Here is a 20,128-nt window from a genome sequence, read left to right on the forward strand (position 1 = left end):
CTTTGTTGGGAACACTGGGGCATGGCCACTAGGTAACTCGAGGGGATGGAAGACCACGAGTGTCGATGAAGCCCCCTCGCACTAGGCCCCGGTGTCCTTGGCCCCCCCCTCCTGCCTGGAGGCACTCACAGCAGCTCTGCGTGCTAGGCCCAAATGTCCTTGGCCCCCCCGCCTGGAGGCACACACAGCAGTTATGCTGAGAATCTGCAACAGTATGCTGCAGAGTCAGACTGCCTGAAACTAAGCAAGGCCAAACAGGGGAGATATGGAAGAACAATGCTGAATAAAGCAGCTTTATGTATAGTTTAACAAATGATACAGAGAATCAGGGAACTAGCTGGGAACTGGATTGGCTGGCTATATGGATACTTGGAGCAGCTTGCTATTGGATAAGTATGCTGGGAAAAAGGATGTATAAAAGCCTGTGTAACTTCCTGCTCTGTTGTACAGGATTTGAGATTCAAATCTCCCTGTACCTTTTTGAAGCTTCAAATAAACTTTTCTGCTTCTCCACCCCGTTGTGATTATTGGGTGCAGCACACCGGGTAACGAACCAACTCAAGCTGTTGTTCAACCTCTCGGCACTGGGTGCCGGCAACAGCTTTTGGCGTCCCTGGGTGGGCTCGAGGCTGCAATTTAGCCTTGCCCGGACCCCTCCTGGAGGTCGAGGATTGCGGCGAGAACCGACGCCCAGCGCGCACCGGTGAGTTCATCGAGGGCCTCGGAGGAGACGCGATTTGATCGACCCCAGAGGGCACAACGGTGCAACACACTCATATAGTGGAGAAGCTGTTGTGGATGGCGGTGAAGAACCGGTCCCTTAGACGTGGGGGAGGAGCAGCTGCAGGACGGTGGTGAAGAACCGGTCCCTTGGATAAGGTAGGAACCTTTTAAAATCCGGATTATATGCTCTGTTGGAACCTGGGGACGCCCAGAGTTACCCTGTAGGTATGGGACAGGGACAGAGCTCAGAGGTTAGGGCACGGTGTACGCCCCTAGAGTGCATTCTAGCAAACTGGAAGGTATTTGGTGCGGATCCGATGACTAAGAGCCAATTAAAACGATTCTGTACAGTTGACTGGCCTCAATATCAACTAGAGGACCAGGAGTGGTGGCCACCAGGAGGGTCAATTAATTACAACACGATCCTTCAGTTACTCCTGTTCTGTCAGAGAACAAGGAAATGGAATGAACATATGTATGCGCATTTGTTTCTGACTTTATGTACTCGACCAGATATTTTACAGCGCTGTAATCTGACTCCAACTGGTTCGGTAGCAGCTAATGTTAGTCCCCAGACCCCCACCCCCACGGTGATGGCAGAGCCGGTGTCCCCTTCGGCCCCTACACCCACACCTTGTAAGTCCCCAATGGTTGGCCTATACCCCTTAATCACCGAAACTAAAGTCGCCCGGTCTGGATCAGACAGGCGTCCTGCCACAACTATGCAGGTTTATACTCATGTGCCCTTTAATCCTGTGGATTTGGCAGCTTTCAAAGCACAGGCAGGAGAGTTTTCCACCAACCCAAGCAGGTTTATATCAGTCTTTGAGGGGTGCCTCAGTAGTCACAAGCCGATTGAGACGACTGTAATATCCTCCTGAGAACCCTGTTGTCTGAGGTGGAGAGGGATCAGGTTACAGCTAAGGCAAGGGGAGCGTCAGCTTCCTTTCTTCAGCTTGAAAGCTATCTGTCAAGTTCCTACCCCAAGTAACCGTAAGCGGCTCAGGGCATTTCTGGGTATGGCAGGCTTTTGCAGGATATGGATCCCAGAGTTTTGACTGTGGGCTAAACCCCTGTACGACTGTGTAAAAGGAGCAGATCATGACCCCTTCTATTGGACCCCAGAGGCTGACAGGGCATTTAAAATCCTGAAAAGAAAATTGATGGAAGCCCCGGCTCTGGGCCTGCCAGATCTCTCTAAGCCGTTTCAGTTGTATGTACATGAACGAAGGGGGGTGGCCCTAGGAGTGCTTACACAGCTGTTAGGAGCATGGAAGCGTCCTGTGGCTTATTTTTCTAAGCAATTGGATCAGGTTGCAAAGGGTTGGCCGGCATGTTTACGGGTCGCAGCTACTGCCCTATTGCTTGAGGAAGCCGAGAAGCTAACATTGGGAGGGGTTATGCAAATCTATACTCCCCATATGGTCCGAGCCTTATTGGATGCAAAGGGAGGGCTTTGGCTCACCCAGGCTCGGATTGCTCGGTACCAGGCTAAGCTGTTAGAGAACTCTGAAGTCACCCTACAGCCTTGCCCCTCCCTTAACCCAGCCACTCTCTTGCCAGAAACAGAGGAACAGAAACATGACTGTTTAGAGATCATAGACGTCCAGTACTCCAGCCGTCCGGATTTAAAGGATGTACCCCTCCCAAATGCAGATTATGAGTGGTACACTGATGGTAGCAGTACTGTAATAGATGGGCAAAGGAGGGCGGGTTATGCTGTTGTGACCCTCCATGACACTGTAGAAGCTGAAGGTTTGCCTGCTGGGACCTCTGCCCAGCTTGCCAAACTAAAAGCCCTGACCTGTGCACTTGAACTGTCAAAAGGAAAGCGGGTCAACATTTTTACTGATTCAAAGTATGCTTTTGGTGTGCTGCATGCTCATGCTGGCCTATGGAAGCAAAGGGGAATGCTGACAGCCCAAGGCTCCCCAGTCAAGTATGGGCCCCAAATCCTCCGGCTCCTAGAAGCCGTACAACTCCCCTCGGAAGTGGCGGTGGTACACTGTAAAGCCAATCAAAGGGAGGATCAAGATGTGGCCAGAGGTAATGCCCGGGTAGATAGAGAGGCTAAGCATGCTGCCACCCTGCCATCCCCTCAGACTGAGAACGCCCATATGCATGCCCTTATCCCATCAGTAGGGGAGCTTCCAACCCCTCAGTACTCTGGGGAGGAGAGACAGCTAACTGACAAACTCGGTCTCCGGGAAAAGGAGGGATGGCTCCATTCCCCAGAAGGGAAAGTCCTCTTACCAAAGGGCCTAATCCGGCCAGTGCTGCAGAAACTACATCAAACCACTCATGCTGGCAGGGAAACACTTATCCAGCTAATGGGAAAATACTTTATCACTTCCGGACTCCGACCCCTGGCTGCCCAGGTACAAGCGGACTGCTTAGTCTGCCAAAAGAATAACCCCCGACCGGGACATCCTGTGCCACCAGCTGCCCTAGAACCCACTCCGGGCCCCGGACAAGTGTGGCAAATAGACTTTACTGAGTTTTCCCGGACCCAAGGGTTCAAATATCTCCTTGTTATAGTGGATCAGTTCAGTGGATGGCCAGAAGCCTTCCCATGCCGTAACTGCACTGCCAGGACAGTGGCCCTCAAGTTTGTTAAGGAGATCATTCCTCGCTTTGGACTCCCCCTGTGGATGGAATCTGACAATGGGACACACTTCACGTCAAAAATCATTCAAAGCATCTCACATGCCTTACAGATCCCCTGGAAACTCCATACGCCCTGGAGACCGCAAGCCAGTGGGGTAGTGGAGCGTACCAATCAGACCCTTAAACGGCATCTCTCAAAAGTGTGCCAAGAAGCCTCACTGCGATGGCCTGATGCTTTGCCCCTCGTCCTACTCCGTATCCGCGTTCTCCCAAAGGGTAGATTAGGGCTCAGTCCCTTTGAAATTATGTTTGGAAGGGCATGGCCTATGAATGGCACCCCGGTTCTGTCAGGGGAATGGGAGTTGGGTAATGTTTTTTTGTCACAGTATATGTGTTCCCTGTCTGCTGTTCTCTTGTCTCTTCACAGGTATACCAAGGATTCCCAGCCTCTCCCCTTGGACTCTCCCGTTCACTCCTTACAGCCCGGTGACTCTGTGCTTGTTCGCACCTGGAAAGACGAGCCTCTCCAGGAAAAGTGGAAAGGACCCTATACCCTCCTGCTGGTCTCCCATACAGCGGCAAAGATCGAGGGACACAAGAACTGGATCCATCACTCTCGTCCCAAGGCAGTACCTGCCCCCTCGTCAGCAGAACAGTGGACCGTCCAACCTGCTGACTCCTCATCTAGTGACGATCTCGGGCTAAAGCTACTGTTTAAAAGACACAAATAGCGGGCACCTTAATGCTAAAATGGGCCCACCCAGGTATTGGAGACCTTGGGTTGGGAAGACTCTGGTAATAATTAATTGGGTAACATTGTTATTCTTTGTATTGGTATTTTCAAATTGTGCATATCGGGAGCATTATGAGATCTATGAAAAGGTGGTACAGGCTGAGGCCCATGCCCGAGCCGGAGCACAGGTTGCCTATACTGCCCCAGAGAACGATTGGTTGCAAACCTTGTTTTCAGGCTGGGGTTTATCAGCTTGGCTTGGTGGTTTATTTAGCCTGCTATTGAAATTTCTCTTTCCTGTATTGCTTGTATTACTGGTATTATGCTGTGCGGTATCATGTGTCAGGGCCCTTTTGCAAAAGTTAATAAGTCATTTTTTTCAGGGCTATCACAAAGTGCTTATGCAAAGTTATATTGTAAAGAAATAAGTAGCCCAAGTGAGAAAACTCAGAGCCAAGGCTGTTGAGTGTTCTCAAAGGGGGGAGTTGTTGGGAACACTGGGGCATGGCCACTAGGTAACTCGAGGGGATGGAAGACCACGAGTGTCGATGAAGCCCCCTCGCACTAGGCCCCGGTGTCCTTGGCCCCCCCCCCTCCTGCCTGGAGGCACTCGCAGCAGCTCTGCGTGCTAGGCCCAAGTGTCCTTGGCCCCCCCCGCCTGGAGGCACACACAGCAGTTATGCTGAGAATCTGCAACAGTATGCTGCAGAGTCAGACTGCCTGAAACTAAGCAAGGCCAAACAGGGGAGATATGGAAGAACAATGCTGAATAAAGCAGCTTTATGTATAGTTTAACAAATGATACAGAGAATCAGGGAACTAGCTGGGAACTGGATTGGCTGGCTATATGGATACTTGGAGCAGCTTGCTATTGGATAAGTATGCTGGGAAAAAGGATGTATAAAAGCCTGTGTAACTTCCTGCTCTGTTGTACAGGATTTGAGATTCAAATCTCCCTGTACCTTTTTGAAGCTTCAAATAAACTTTTCTGCTTCTCCACCCCGTTGTGATTATTGGGTGCAGCACACCGGGTAACGAACCAACTCAAGCTGTTGTACAGCCTCTCGGCACTGGGTGCCGGCAACACCTTCCAGGCAGGAACTGTCTCTTTTCATGTTTGTACATTGCCCAGTACAATGGGAGCTTTTAGACCATACTAATAATATCAATATTAATTATTATTTTTATTAGTAGTAGTAGTATTATGTGGTGACTACACAAGATGAGTGCCATTGAAGAGACCACACCCTCTCAGAAGACTCCAGTCACTAAGAGGTTTAGCAAGGTCTGCACTGCTAGAACCTTACCACCTGCTACACAACTTCTGAAGAACCATTACGACTGCCAGCTTTGAAATCCTGCTGTAAGTGGAACATCATAGGTCCAGAGAGGTAGGGAAGAGAAGAATATTTTAAAAGAAAAAAGCAGTGTGTTCTGTGAAGGAAAGGGCGGAATGCAAAGATGCATCCTTTGTGGGTGAAGCTACCTGGTTCAGGAAGTGGAGCAGTCCATGTTCTGGACCGGGGGAGGCCCCAAGCAGAATGCAGTATAGTAGTGAGAAATGCTGATCTACTTAGGGCAAGGGGGAAATGAAAAGGTTAGCTGTAAATAGTAAATGGTGACCTCAAATGAATTCCAAAGCAACAGTTTATGTCTGAGAAACAAGACAGGGACAGTAGGGAAAACATTTTACAATTTGTGTAAAGCAGGAGTATCTACAAAAAGCATCAACCACTAAAAGGGCCGTAATGAAAATTAGATGGTATTTGGTTTGTATTTTAAATTTATTCAATTGTTGAAAGGCTCTTTAATCTTTTTATATATCCAAATTCTTCTGAGCTTAGAACCACATAAACAAACCACTAACTTCAAAACCATATGACTTTAATTTGATACTCCATCTCACTTTGTTTTAAGGTTCAATGCTCCATTTAAAAAAAAAATGCCAATCAGGAGTCAAAACTCTTCCATATGGTTTTCAAATTTATGTAAATGTGCTATACTGAGAGAGATCAAATTTGATTTCTTAAGAATAGCTTAAAAGTTTCTCTAAAGAGTAAAATATCAAAATGTTATACCAATGTACAGTATATTAAGTAGTATTGCAAGTTGTAATTTTAGATTTTTAATTTTCCATACTGTAATAAGTATTTGGGGAAAATCCAACCTATTTAATTTTGTTCTAAGAAAAATTTACAAGTGTGCAAATTCACTAATTCCCTAACCCTAATTTTTCATTTTGAAAAATGATATAATACAGACTAAATTCTATTAATGTAATAATTCCGGTATCTCTCTTATTGTTTGCAAGTTCCCTTTTACCATCACAGAAAATGTGTGGAATTCTGGCCCCACTGAAGTCAATGACAAAACTCCCATTGATTTCAGTGGGGCCAGGATTTCACACAAAGAATTTTATTACTCATAATATAGCATTTGTCATTAAGTGTCACCATCTGACAACAGACGCCATGCACTTAGGTAAGTACATTTTTTTCTAAATTTAAGAGAAATTTGAGGTAACTTCAGATAACACTGTGTGTGATAACTGTTGCGATACGTCATTTACACAACAGAATAGGACTAACAAGGAAATAAGACCATCTATCATTAGATAAAAGTAATTCACTGTTGCAGATCTAAAGCAAACTTCAAAATCTTTACTAGTACAATGGAGATGAAAAACAGAATTGAATTTCCTGACTTATGTGTGTCTAAATTCTCAACAATCACTTGCACTGACATTTTCTGTAGAGGGATTTAGAAAGCAAATGATTTACTAGAAAGCACATGTCCTGATTTGCCAGAACTTAAAGAAACTGGATAAGTAACAAGTGAACCTATTGTTGATTTGAACATTAATACAAAATTCTACAATAGACTACAAATATAAACTGCTAAAAACATAAAATGGACTAGTCAAACTAGAATTTTTACTGATTTCTTTAAACAGGAACTGTGAATTTAGCAAATTAAGGAAAGTTTCTTCATCCAGCCTATAGAATGAAATGTCTGACTAGCCCGACTGCACCATTGTTACTGTGAGAAGCAAACTTTTGTTTTTACTCATTCAAAATACAGTAAGATTTACTGATGTCTGGCAATATATTTGTAAATCCTCTCCTTCTTCAGTCTTTCAAGTATACATGCTTTCATTTGTTATGAGGGCAATACAAAGAGTTGCTCAAACCTGTGGTTTGTGGTATTTAGTGCTGTTCAGACAGCTCACATGAATATTTCATTATCTCATAACGAGACAGGCAGGGGAGTCCTTATAAATATATTGGACCAAAATCCGAATGAATAGGGCTTACACATAGGTTATTTGCAAGGGTGCTCAGCACCAAATCTTTCTCCTTCCCCAGTCCATGTAAAACCTGAGGTGTCTCACTGTAGCCACTACTGCAGTAATATCCACATAACTGGCACTCCTACATTATGGAAAAATTTGACCAGCAGATTTCCCAGTGCTCAGATCCACGGGCTTTCTTCCATCCCCTCCAAGTCTCGTGTATACACAACACTGCCACAGAAAGCATAGTTCCACACTTTGCATCAGGAACAGAGTCCCCTGGCACAGACTTTCTTCCCCTCCTCTATAAGCAGCAGAACTCTTCCTATTCTGCTACCCTGGAGCCTTTCTCCAAGACCTTCTGAAGGTGTCAGGATTTTGCCTATAATACAGAGTCAGGCAAACCACAGTAGTAAGATACAATTTTATTTCATCTATTCACATATCCAGTAAATACCTTCACAAGATATTTATGTATTATGTATACTTTAAATAAACAGGAAAGTTTCTGCTTTCTCTACTGAAATTATATTACTTGTAGGTACTGAAACAAAGACAGCTAAGGTGGTCTGGAAATGTGAACAGTGAAAGAAACTGTGATCCATTACCTACTGGGATTTGCTTTTTCAATAGCGATCACAGCAATTCAACACAATGAAAAGTAAAGAAAATCTCTCTCTGCACTTTGTAGTATGTTTGAAGAAAAAATGATCTTCTTATCATTCGGAGCCCAAGAAGTCTTCAGTATATGCACAACAACGAAACAGGAAAGTTTCCTACCTCCTGTTCCAGGCCAGTCTGACTATTGTAATAGCTGAACTTACTAAACATAGACAAAAATCTTCCTATTTCCTGTGGGTACAGCCTTACAGTATATGGGAAGAAATTAACACAGTCAGACTATACAGACTATAACTATCAACTTCCACGCATTATTCTTAATAAACAGGATCTCATGCAGTTTCAAAGGAGATGATATACCTATACTGAGGAATCTAGAAAAGAAAAGAAAAGAAAAGGTTATGTTTTCAGGACCATATTCATCTACTTTACTGCACCTCTACCACAAATATAGAATGTTCCAGGACCGAATATGAAATACATTTGAACAATTTCCCATCAATTTTACAACATCCATTCTTTGTTTAGCTATAGTATCATACTATTTGCTGCTGTTACTCAACAAAATCTTACTACCAAAGATATTTATAGTTAGGGCCTAGAGCTGATTTAGATACAGTAGTTGTGAGTATTTGAGTTTTCCTCTAATTCTGATTTTTAATATATTATCTTGAATCTTTGTGAATTCCACTTGAATGATGATGATGATTGATGATGATGGACAACTCCACAACCTATTTCATTTTCAAAATGTTAACAAAAGTCAGTACATGTTTTAATTTCAGAAGATATTTTTTTTCCTTACTGAAATACTTGCTATTATCCAAAAGAAGGATTATATATTGCACCTTTAACATAATTCTCAAGAACTAAGCATTATGGAGGTTATCAAGTTCAATGTATAATAGCTGGAAAAGAGAACATAAGATCCTTACACAAATAGAAACAACACTTTCACATACCACAAATTGATTGTATAAGAGGAGGTCTAAAACTAGACTTTTTCCCCAAATCAGAACCCACATTTTCATCAACCTTCCAACATACAGCTATGGACCAACATCTGCACAACTCAACACATTAAAAATCAATGGATGCATGTCCCATCAACATATCTACTACAAGATCTAGAAATCTCATCAGGTAGATTTTGGGCTGCAAAGTTACATTTATACCCATCCTCATTGCCAGAAGTGCTGATAATTATTGCTCCCTCTTCCATTCCACCCTTCTTCACCCAGTCAGCTTGTCTTCCTCCTTCCAGTTGTCTTCCCACCAAGTAGAAGATATTTCCCTTCTTTTTTCATGCAAATATTGCCTAATTCACCACAGGCTCTCCTATACTTCCACACCTCCCACATTCTTCTTAATTGTTATTTTTCCCCTTTTTCTCTCCCCACTCTTGACTTCAGTGAGTCCTTTGAGACCTTTTCTTTCAACTCCCTTTTCCGGCATATTGTTTGGTAATGCCTCTTCACACACATTCCCTATTGTATTCGCCAACCATTGTAAATTTCAGGGACAGCTTCCCCCTACTTTGTGTTCTGCTACCTCAAGAAGTAAAGGAAAAGGAAACATGTATATCCTTAATCAAGGGTCTCAATACACTTTACCTAAGAACAGTGAAGGATGGAGGCTCTCAAATGTCCTTCATTTTGGGGAAAGTCATTCATTTTAGTCCCAAAATCACCTATGCATCACATAAATTTTGCATCTCCTCACTTATACTATTGAAAGTTGTTTACATAAAAAAATAAAGAAACATGAAATTGAGGCTATAGAAAGAATGAATCCCACAGCAATTTAAATTTCCTATATGAGTGATTCTGTGGTGACCCTCATTTTGGGTCTTTGTCATACATTGCAACATGCACTTGAACTTTGGCAAGTTGGGAGGTATGCTAAAAGAAAAAAAAATTAATTTCCCTTTTCTTATAGGGAAACAAAGTCAGGTGTCCCTTAGTATTTTAAAATTACACTTTCCTGAATTTTCAGTTTATTTCAAAACCACAAATTTGGATGTGCCAAAAATTAATATTTGTGCTTTCAACTGTGTGTGTTATGAAGCTGCAAGAGAAAAAAGCCAAAATGCATTTTTACTCGTAGTGGAAAGAAGTGTCTATTGCTGTAAATTTGGTTAAGGTGACCATTTCTACAGAGACATCTTATGAAAAACTGGAACACATGTCAATTTTCTTCATGCTTTAAATGTTTCTTAGAAAATATATTTTTACATGGCATAAACAGGAACTAAACAGTATTAAATGTTTTACGATTCAATTCAAGCTGACAAGACACATAACTATACCAATTCCAGTAACATTTCACTATTACCCTTCCTTCTACCCCATGAGGTCCGTTGTAATGACCTTCTAATGAAAGGATACTTTGTACAGTGTTGAGCTTCAGTTGCTTTCTCCCACATTAAAATCTCATATGTAACTATCCTTATAGCTGCCCCTTTTTACAATGCTCAGAAATTACAGATCCCTCAAATAGTGTCATAAAGCATGTGAGCTGTGCCACTTCTTCTAGCTTTTTGATCAGCAGTATGTTTACATTACTTATATAAGGTAAATCTTAAATAGAACAAATAATATAATGAAGCAATATTCCAGTGTTGTTACTCAACTGTATGGGGTCCAAAAAATCAGCAGCTTCATTTTACAATATTTAATGTTAATGAAATAGCTTTGCATTTTTAGTACCTAGTTTATGAGAAGGTCACAGTGGGGACTAAATTAAGAGGTAAAACATGGCTTCCTGGGTTTACAAAAGAAACGGAGAAAATCCTAAAAATTTTCAAAGTGAGAAAAAATATTTTTCACATTCCATTTTTCTGAGTCTCATTATGCTCATTACAATAATATAAGGTCAAATTTAGATTATTTATTGGACAAGAATACAAACCAATGAATCATTCAGTAGTTACTGTAGGTTTAGATGTTTAGCACTTCCTAAGCACATTAATTCCTTATCTGGTATTTTTATCCAGAAAAGTTATATACAGTGTACTTTGCTTCTTGTTTCAAACATACAACTTCCATATTTAAAACTCAAAGATTATTTCGGATAAAAAATGGGAAATACAGATGTAAATTCTTGTTTACTGATTTATGTTTGATTATGATTCTGTCTGAACAGTCCAATACCATCAATATCTTTAGGAGGAATAAAATATAAAGTGCATTTAACATAAATTAGTTGAGCAAGTGGTGTTGGCCTTGTTCTTCAGCTATTATTACAAGGCAAAATTTCATTTAAACATATGAAGTATGTAAACGTCAAGTACGAGCGTTGCAAAATACTCATTTCAAAGTTAAAATGTAGGAAAAATCTATCCAGAGGAAACCTAATAGATCACAGGAGTACTTCTGCTCAAAGACAACTTTAAAATTTTAATAAGTGCCTCCATGGAAAGAGCAGAGAACAGGTGGTTTATCATGGGCCATTTTCAGAAAGACATTCCACCAGCTACTCTTGTACCTCAAAAAAACAAGTATAGAGTAAAACCCCTGTTCTCTCTGCTATTTCCACATCCGCTCTCTTCAAGGCTAACTGACTTTTACCTTCCAGCAGTATTCTTACACCTCTGCTCTGAACTGCTACAAATCCTATGGTACTTCTACTCCTTGCTCCTGCAGAGCTAGTTTCCTAGCAAGCTTCACCCACACACCTGACAATGACAGCTAGAGGCAGGAGCTACTTCAAAGTAAATGGGCGTACAAAATGCATTGAAGCCGGGCTGCCAAAAGCACAAAGTGGAGGCAGGAGTTTAGTCACAGCCTCAAATTATTTCATTGCAGGAACAGTGGCAGTCTCTAAAATCTTAGCTCTGCCCCTCCAATGATGTATCATGGATAACGTGGCTTGTAAACAGCCTACAAGGAACTGTGGTACAATACAATTTCTACAGAATGAAACTGGCTTTGAAAAATTGTTCTTACACAATCTCTCAGAGATGTTTTTAGTAGGAAAACATTCTTTTAGCATCAAATATACATAAGAAAAAAAAGATAGCCTTGTAATTAAAGCATAGGGCTAGAAACCAAGATATCTAGGTTCTATTTTTGGCTCTACTACCTCTGGGACCCAAAGTCGCAATCTCTCTGACCATGAACCTAAACTTCCCCATGTGCAAGGTTGCTGAGGCTTAATTTATTAATGACTGTAAAACATTCAGAGATCTTTGAAAGGAAACTGTTATAGAAGTACGAGGTACTACCTGTTGTTCCACTTGTTGAGCCAGTGTATCACAGAGGAAAGAATTACCTCGATATTTATATTTGAGTTTCGACCTGGATATTGAATATTTTTTGAATATTTACTCAACACTGAGCCTATGAACCTGCCCAGCCATTTTGAAGGTCAGATAGGGAAAAATGCATAGGCGTAAATACAAAAAGTTAGCACACAGTCCGAAATATCTTCACAGGCAAACTAACTAGATGCCCAGATACAACCAGGATGTTAGGTGTAGTGTAAGAATTTAGAGAGCTGAACCAAGAAACTTCACCATAATTGCAGAAGGCACCAGAAGCCAACTGCATAGAGTTAACCGTTCCTGTCCTCTTGCTCTGTATCTTTTTCAGTGCTCAGCTTATACCCAAGTCAAATTCTGTGAGGCTGAGCCTTTCAAACCCAATTTCCCTTTCTCCATCAGGCCAGAAGTTCAGTCAGCTTATTTCCTCCCCCATATTAACATCTTCCAGAAGAGAAGATAGGCTTGAATTTTTCAAGGGCAACAGTCCTGCTCATTCAAAAACAGATTACAACAAAGATGCATTTATATTAGTTTACAGCAAAGACAGACCAAGGAGAAAACCCAATTAAAATATGAGACATCTGTACTGAGTACAATGTAGTATAACCGTGTATTCAAAGCAAAATAAGTTACTTAATAGACAGCCCCCTTAAAAGCTTTGGCCTTTTTATTATTGTCAGTCCTCGAGTGAACCTTGTCCTTAACTCGTTGAGATAGGAAACACCTTTCTTGACAATAAACTTTGTAAAATATCTCAACTGTTTTCCTTTATGGGGAAATAAATAAACCATTTTTAATACAGCTTATCGTTTACCTTGATAAAGGCCACAGGTGGTGCTGCTGATATTTAATTTTGCCTGACTAAGAATAGAGTAACACATTCAGGTTTTTCCTCACTTTGTAATGCCTAGACAAGTTAAAAAACAGCAGAAATTGGAAGTGAATGGAAAAAGATGCTGACTTTCTATGGTAATTGTGTTTGCACTTCCTTTAGACTTTTTATGATGTAGCAGCCATAGAATTTGTGAGGGGTAAGAGGGGGAAGTTAAACTGAGGAGAGGAAAAGGAAATCACATAATCTTATCAAAAAAATGCAGCCAGCCAAAATCCTTCCCTTCCATTCATTCAAAAACCTTTTATAAAATATAAATACTATAATAATTAGTGACTTCATAATAGTATGTATAATTGTAATTGATTAATATTTTTCCTAAGAAGTTTGTACCAAACTACAACTATAAAAGAGTATTTCAGAAGTAACGTGTGTGTGAGAGGCCCAGGAAGCTTATGGCACTGTGTAGCACTAACATTTGGTATCTAATTTCAGCCTCCAAGCTCCTCATTGCTGGTAATGGCTCGAAACACAGAGGGTAAAATCCTGCCCCACTGAAGTCAATGGGAGTTTTGCCATTGACACCAATGGGGCCAGGATTTCACCCAGAGCCTTAAACCTCAGGGGAGAGAATACCTGGCATTTTTCAACTTGTTCCTCTGGCCAACGTGCAGAGAAGCACTGCTGGACTCCAAAAGGAGCTGTGTGGGGCCCATGGGAACAGGGGTCCTGAAAAGTCATTCCAAAACAGACTATTCAGTTTAGATCTAGTTAGCTTGCTGTTCCATATTTAAAAGAAAAGATGCAATTTTAGTTTTACATAGTGTATCATATATAAATTAACAAAGACAATTAAGGGTAACTATTGTATTTTCTAAAATGTCATCTCATGACTGATGTTAACACTGATGAAGCCACAAAAGTTAAAATTAAAAAGCACCATGACATTATCTTAAATATCATTCCTATTTTTTTCCCTCCAGAATTAAGTGACTAATCTTCCCTTCACTCCACACCCATAAGGGCAGGGGTTTATGGAAAAGTGTAGTTTATTGATTTTAAATACAGTCTTCCCTTTCATTGGAAAAATCAGGATTTTTTAATGTTCTTTGAGCTGTATGAAATGGCATGATTAGCAAAATAAAGTGCTGTACTTCCAAGTGTTGGAGAAGTCTGAATGCCAATTTGCTGGTGACATAGTACTCAGAAACATCAAGTAATTCAAAGTATTCTTTAGCTATAGACACGCTGTCCTTTAAAAATGCTTTAGTGCCTTAGATAACATTTATTGTTTGCAGTAATGTTAGCTGTATTTATTAGTGTTCTTTAGTTACCATAATTTAACTTTCCTATAACAACAAATAAATACTGGCTTCCAATTCAAACTCCAAATGCTAGAATGAAATACTCTAACAATAAAGGCTATGTTTCAGTCAGATACATAAGCACATGCATAACTTTAAGTGTATGTCTAGTCCTATTCATGGCAATGAGACTACTAGTATGCTTAAAGTTATGCAAGCGCTTACGTACTTATCTGAAATGGGACCATATGTCCAGTTATTAGTGAGGTATCAACTGAATTTGTATATGACATGCAATTACAGTTTGTCACACAGAAGACTCAGAAAAAAGAAAGAATAATTTTAATATAATCTGGTCCTCTCAAAGGTTTATCTCTGATGTGTGTAGGCTAAAAACACCAAAAATAGGCCAGTAGGAGAAATCACATATAGATGTGACAGCAATGCCCAATTCAGTAATGAAAGTATTTACCCAACTTGACATACCTCTGCTGTATTTCACGTAAAATACACACCAGCCTGGAAAAACTGTGATACAAATTTACCCACCCAGACAAAAAAGTGTTCTTGACCTTCCTTACCATAATAATGATAACAGATGAGGAATGACTGGGGAAGAAAGGAATTTTGTTTATCCAATCAAAATATTCTCAGTGAGTGGGCAAGCAGAATTTTACAATTCAGATACATTCTAAGATTACAGTATCTGATTGTTAGGGCCCTACCAAATTCATGGCCATGAAAACCACATCACAGACTGTGAAATCTGGCTACTGTAGGGGAGGGGAAGGACTGGGAGTGCTCCAGCCAAGGGCTCCTACAGTGCGCCAGGCTCCAGCTGCTAGTCCCAGCGTGGGCTGGGGAGGGATGGGACTTCCTCTTCCCCTGCGGCGGCTGCTCCCAGAGCTGGGTCAGACCCATCTCCAGGAACCTTCCGCAGCTGCAGGAAGCTCCACAGCTCCTGGCTGGGAGCCCAGCTCTGAAGGCAGCACAGAAGTGAGGGTGGCTGTCAGCCCCCAACCCGAGCAGGAGGTTGGGACCCCAGCTGTCAAACCCTGACCCAGGCAGAAGGCTGCCATGAAAACCAGGACATATGGTAACCCACTGTCTATACCCTGCAATCTTCACTTCTGCGCTGTTGCTAGCAGTGATGCTGGCTTCAGAGCTGGGCACCCAGCCAGCAGCCGCTGCTCTCTGGCTGCCGAACTCTGAAGGCAGCGTCCCGCCAGCAGCAGTGTAGAAGTAAGGGTGGCAATCTCACAACCCCCCTACAATAGCCTTGCAACCTCTGCAACCTCCTTTTGGTCTGGGACCCCCAAGGTAGCAACACCATGAAATTTTAGATATAAACATCTGAAATGGTGAAATTGACTATTTTTAAAATCCTATGACCATAAAATTGACCAAAATGGACTGTGAATTTGGTAGGGCCCTACTTATTGTACATAGTCCAGTTACTTCAGTAGATCTTGAAGAAGCATTTGTGTCAATATCTTCAGTCTTTCAGGTTTTCAATTTTAATATTAGAAGGAATTTTACTTTAGAGCTGATAAATCTATTATGATTTATGTTATTTTCTCACACAAACTCCACCTCATGTTATCTATTGTCCGTTTCTTTTACCAATTCCTCCTGAGTCAGGAACTATGGTTTATAATAACACGGAATTCCAGTCATTCCCCCTTGTAATCACATTGCTGCTCAAATCATCTTGTGTTATCACGCCTTAACAGGGCACATTTGATTATAAGGCATAGAATGGTCACATGAAAATTTCTTCCCGAATATTTTATAGGTCAGCTTGCCAAAAATGTAAAAAAAAAAATCACCATCATGACCACATAGATGTCTAATATTTTCATTTCATTTTCAGTATTGGAATTATATTGACATTGTTAGACTAATAGAACTTGTTCAGAACCATATGTGATGAATGTTAACAAAAAAATGTTATCAGGCAGCTGGTAAAATGGGGTATGGAGTCCTTTACCTCTCAGAATCTACCCCAGATTGATAGTGACTGAAAGTTAGTACTGACTTCATATTTGATCTCACACAGTAGCCTGTGTGAGATAGTGATCAGATACCACAATGATGAGCACCACCACAGTGCCTATAACAAGAGATAGTAACCTTAGTGTAGTTCGTAAAAGGCATGCAAATAACATAAAAAACATCTGCACAACGAATAAATTTTTTGACAGTTTCAGCAAAAATTCCAAGGATTGAATGGGCCTGGAGAACAAATTACCCTCTTATCCTAAATTAGGGTCCCTGATTGAAGTCCATTGACAGGATAGTACATGGAAACCACCCAGACCTGAATGAGTTCTACAGATAAACAAAGGACTCTAATCTTCAATGCTGTTAATCCCAAATCTTTCATTAACATTGCATTCACTTTCAAAATGAGAAAAATGACACCATCAAGTAATTTCTCATGGTTTAAATGTCTTTGTTCCCACTTCGTCACAATAGCCTCATTGAGGTTTTTCACACAAGTTTTCCCTATTAATTTTGGCCTTTTTCATTTACCAAGCTAGTTTTATTTATTTCCTATATTTAACATATCTGAAAATATATGACCATTTTTAACAACTTGAATTTCTGCACCATCTTGTCTAGTCAAACTAGCTTGCCATATACACCAGGGTCTCTTGTGTTGTAATGTTTGTAATTGTAGCTAGTTGCCTCTCCAAACATAGCATAATACATTGCATTCTGTGGGCCTCACAAAAAAAGGCCCTGATGTCAAGATGTGATAAATATTTTCTGATCCTATTAATTTCAAGCGGTAAAATTTTTAAAAGCATGAGGGATAGATCCACAAAGGGTCTTAAGTGTCACAGTGCTCGGCCTTCCATTGCCTAATGTTCTTGTGCTGTGCCACCAGCGAAATCCACAGCTCCACGTCAGATGCCTAAGACCTCTATACCTAGAGAGGCACCAAAAATGGGATCCACAAAGGCCAGCATGCTGAGCAGAGAGCTGCCTAAGATAACCAATAGGAAATACATATGAGTGGGGTGTGGCCTAAGCCCTACCCCTCAAAGGGAGTTAAGCACCTAAGTCTGGGTCAGAGGGAGGCACCTATCTTCACTGGATTCTCAGTCATGAACCTTCTCCGGAAATTAGGCACCTAATCTCTTTCTTGCAAAAAACACAGAAGGAATTGACGCCACTGTCCCCTTTATAACTTTTAGCCCATTGGTTAACACACTGGCCAGGGATCAATTCCCACCTCTTCCTGATGTGGAACAGGAATTTGAAGTTGTACCTCCCTCCTCTCAGGAGGGTGTTCTAACCACCAGGCTATGGGGTATTTTGGGGAAGGTGTCTCTCAATCACTTCTTTTGAAGCTCTTCCACTGTATATAGAGACCCAGATTCCAGTCTCCCTCCTCCAATGCGTGTTTAGTAATTTATACATTCTGGAACTGCTTCAGTGTAATAAACTGGTCCCAGAATACCCCATAGTCCAGTGGTTAGAGCACCCTCCTGGAAATGAGAAGACCCAACATCAAATCCTTGCTCCACATCAGGCAGGGGAGGAACCGAATCCATGCTTTGAAAACCAAAACCCTATAAAGGAGTCTCAAGTTGGATACCCAAAGACTGAGTATCCCAAATAACTGGTCACTTGTGAAAATGTAAACATTATAATTATTGTGAGGTAGATCAAATATGGGTCTGAAAACCAATCCTTGGACAAAGTCACTTCAAAATCAATATTTGTGCCAATAAGCACAGCATGGTTGCTAAATGGAAGCATAGTCTAGTACAGTTTTACTACCGCTTTCTCTCTTTTTTTAATATTCAAATATAAAAGCAAAAGACATTGGCCCACTGATAGTTTTACATAAACAAATGGACAAAAAGGCTACTCTGTAGATCTTATTTCACTCCACTGTCTGTGCTTTTATTCTCCTTGTCATAGCCAAGTCGAGACTTTCCTTTGCCATGATAATAAGCAGAAAGTTCAGAGATCTCCAAAAAAAAAAAAAAAGCAGGAAGTTTGCTGTTTGAAAGATTGCCCCTTCAGAGGAGATGGGGGAGGAGAGAAAAGAAGGTCAGGGCTATTATGGAAGACCCTCTGCAAAACCAAGCAGATGACTTGAGATTTGTTTATCCCAAAGAGGCCTTAAAGTAATGCTGTTGATGCTGGGTGCAAATGGGAAAGGGAAGAAATGTTATGATGTTTGTCTTATCAATCCATAGTGAAAATAGTGCTTTCTTTGGCTCTATCAGAGGATAACTTCGGCAGAAAGCAAAAGTTTCTGCAACTACCTGATTTGAACCTAACAATAAATCATGTTGTTAACATTGATTTTAAGACACAGAATGAAGCTAAAACTTACTGCTAAAACATACTCTAAGATACACTTTTAAACAAGAAACCGTTCCTTCAACTCTCCATCCAACCACTACATTACAAAGGCTGGTTTAAATTGGAGAATATGGGGGTAGAGGAAGGGGTGAATGCCACATGTGGCTTTAATACTCAACAGCTGCTGTAGATCAGAACCCCCCTTTGCTCTTTCTGTGACCCCCCCCCCACCAGAATACTGTGTTTCAAGGGTTATTGTAAATAAAAGGACTGCACTGTGCTGCTGACTGAACAACGCAGGGAGACTGAAAAGATCGTTGAACAAAGTGTACCTGAATCTCAGTGCACTCTATTCTTGGATGCCAGTCCCAGATCAATTGTTTGTCTCGTGGTAAATTCCCTGAAAAAGCGCACCTAGGGCCAGCCATTTACAAGCCACTTCGCTTCAGTCTCTTTAAAGCAACAGAGAAACAACAGCTACTTGCGATCAACTGATTGACTCGGGAAAACTATTTCACCCGGCTCTGCCTCCCAGCTTGTTTGTTTGGGTCTCTCGCCCTCTCCCCCACACGCGACAGCCCCAATTCCTTGGTGGTGCCCCCCACCCCCGCCGGTAAACCTGTGAGGGCGGGAAGAGGGTGCTGTTCCTGTTCAACAAGTCACTTGTTCCATTAGCCACCAATGGACCCAGCTTCGTGAAACTTAACTCACCGACACCAGGAACTCCAAAGTCCCCACATAGTCCCGCTCAGTCTTCAGAAGCTCGTTCAAAACGCACACCCTGAGGCGAAGCTGTTTCTCCAGGTCCTTCCCGCTTTCCCCTTTCCCTTCCCCTTTGCTTTCTTCTGTCATTGTTCCCCAAAGCGAAGCCTCGCTCCCAGCTCCTGCTTCTCCCAGCTCCTCCGCTGTTTGCAGCCACCAATAGGAAACGCTGCCTCAGTGTTTCCTCTAGCAAAGTTCAGATGGGACAACAAAAGACCCCACTCAGTTACATAGCGCGGGGCTGGTCTTCCGTGGCTTGCAGGCTGTTAACCAGACTCGCTCACTCTGCCACGGCTCAAGAAGTGGTTTGAGGGCCAGAGGAGCAGAGCAATAAAAATGCGTGTGTTGTCTTCCAGTAAGGAAGGGGGAACAGCCTGTAGGAAATGAGTGGTCACCGGCTGCCTGCTCTCCCAGCGCTCTGTGTGACTGCGAGGTGGGAAGGCTTCAGCAGCAGCAGCTCGGGCAGCTTGGACATTAATCAAAAGCTCTGTGTCCATGTGACTTCGACCCCTTCCCCCTGAGCCAAATCTCAGGAAAAAGGAAAGGAAGCACAACCTTGGGAAAGATTGCGTGCCAGCAACTGCCTGTTTCACACACACGCTGTGCGCTTTAGTCTGAGGCTAATTGGAGATCTCCAACTCGAGAGGATAAGAATTCACTTTAA

General features: G+C 41.8%; 1 protein-coding gene across 3 annotated transcripts in view; it reads right to left on the reverse strand.

Moving 5' to 3' along the window:
- Positions 1-19,906, reverse strand: part of PREX2 (phosphatidylinositol-3,4,5-trisphosphate dependent Rac exchange factor 2) — a 304,934-nt gene extending 285,028 nt beyond the window's left edge. For all 3 annotated transcript variants that reach the window (XM_084620586.1, XM_084620587.1, XM_084620585.1), the window contains exon 1: positions 19,414-19,906. In XM_084620586.1, coding sequence (XP_084476712.1) covers positions 19,414-19,554 — 141 coding nt within the window. In that variant the 5' untranslated portion in view covers positions 19,555-19,906. The remainder of the gene's footprint in view (positions 1-19,413) is intronic.
- Positions 19,907-20,128: the final 222 nt, after the last annotated feature.

Source organism: Lepidochelys olivacea (genome assembly GCF_965140295.1).
Source record: "Lepidochelys olivacea isolate rLepOli2 genome assembly, chromosome: 2".
In the NCBI taxonomy this organism is placed as follows: domain Eukaryota; kingdom Metazoa; phylum Chordata; order Testudines; family Cheloniidae; genus Lepidochelys; species Lepidochelys olivacea.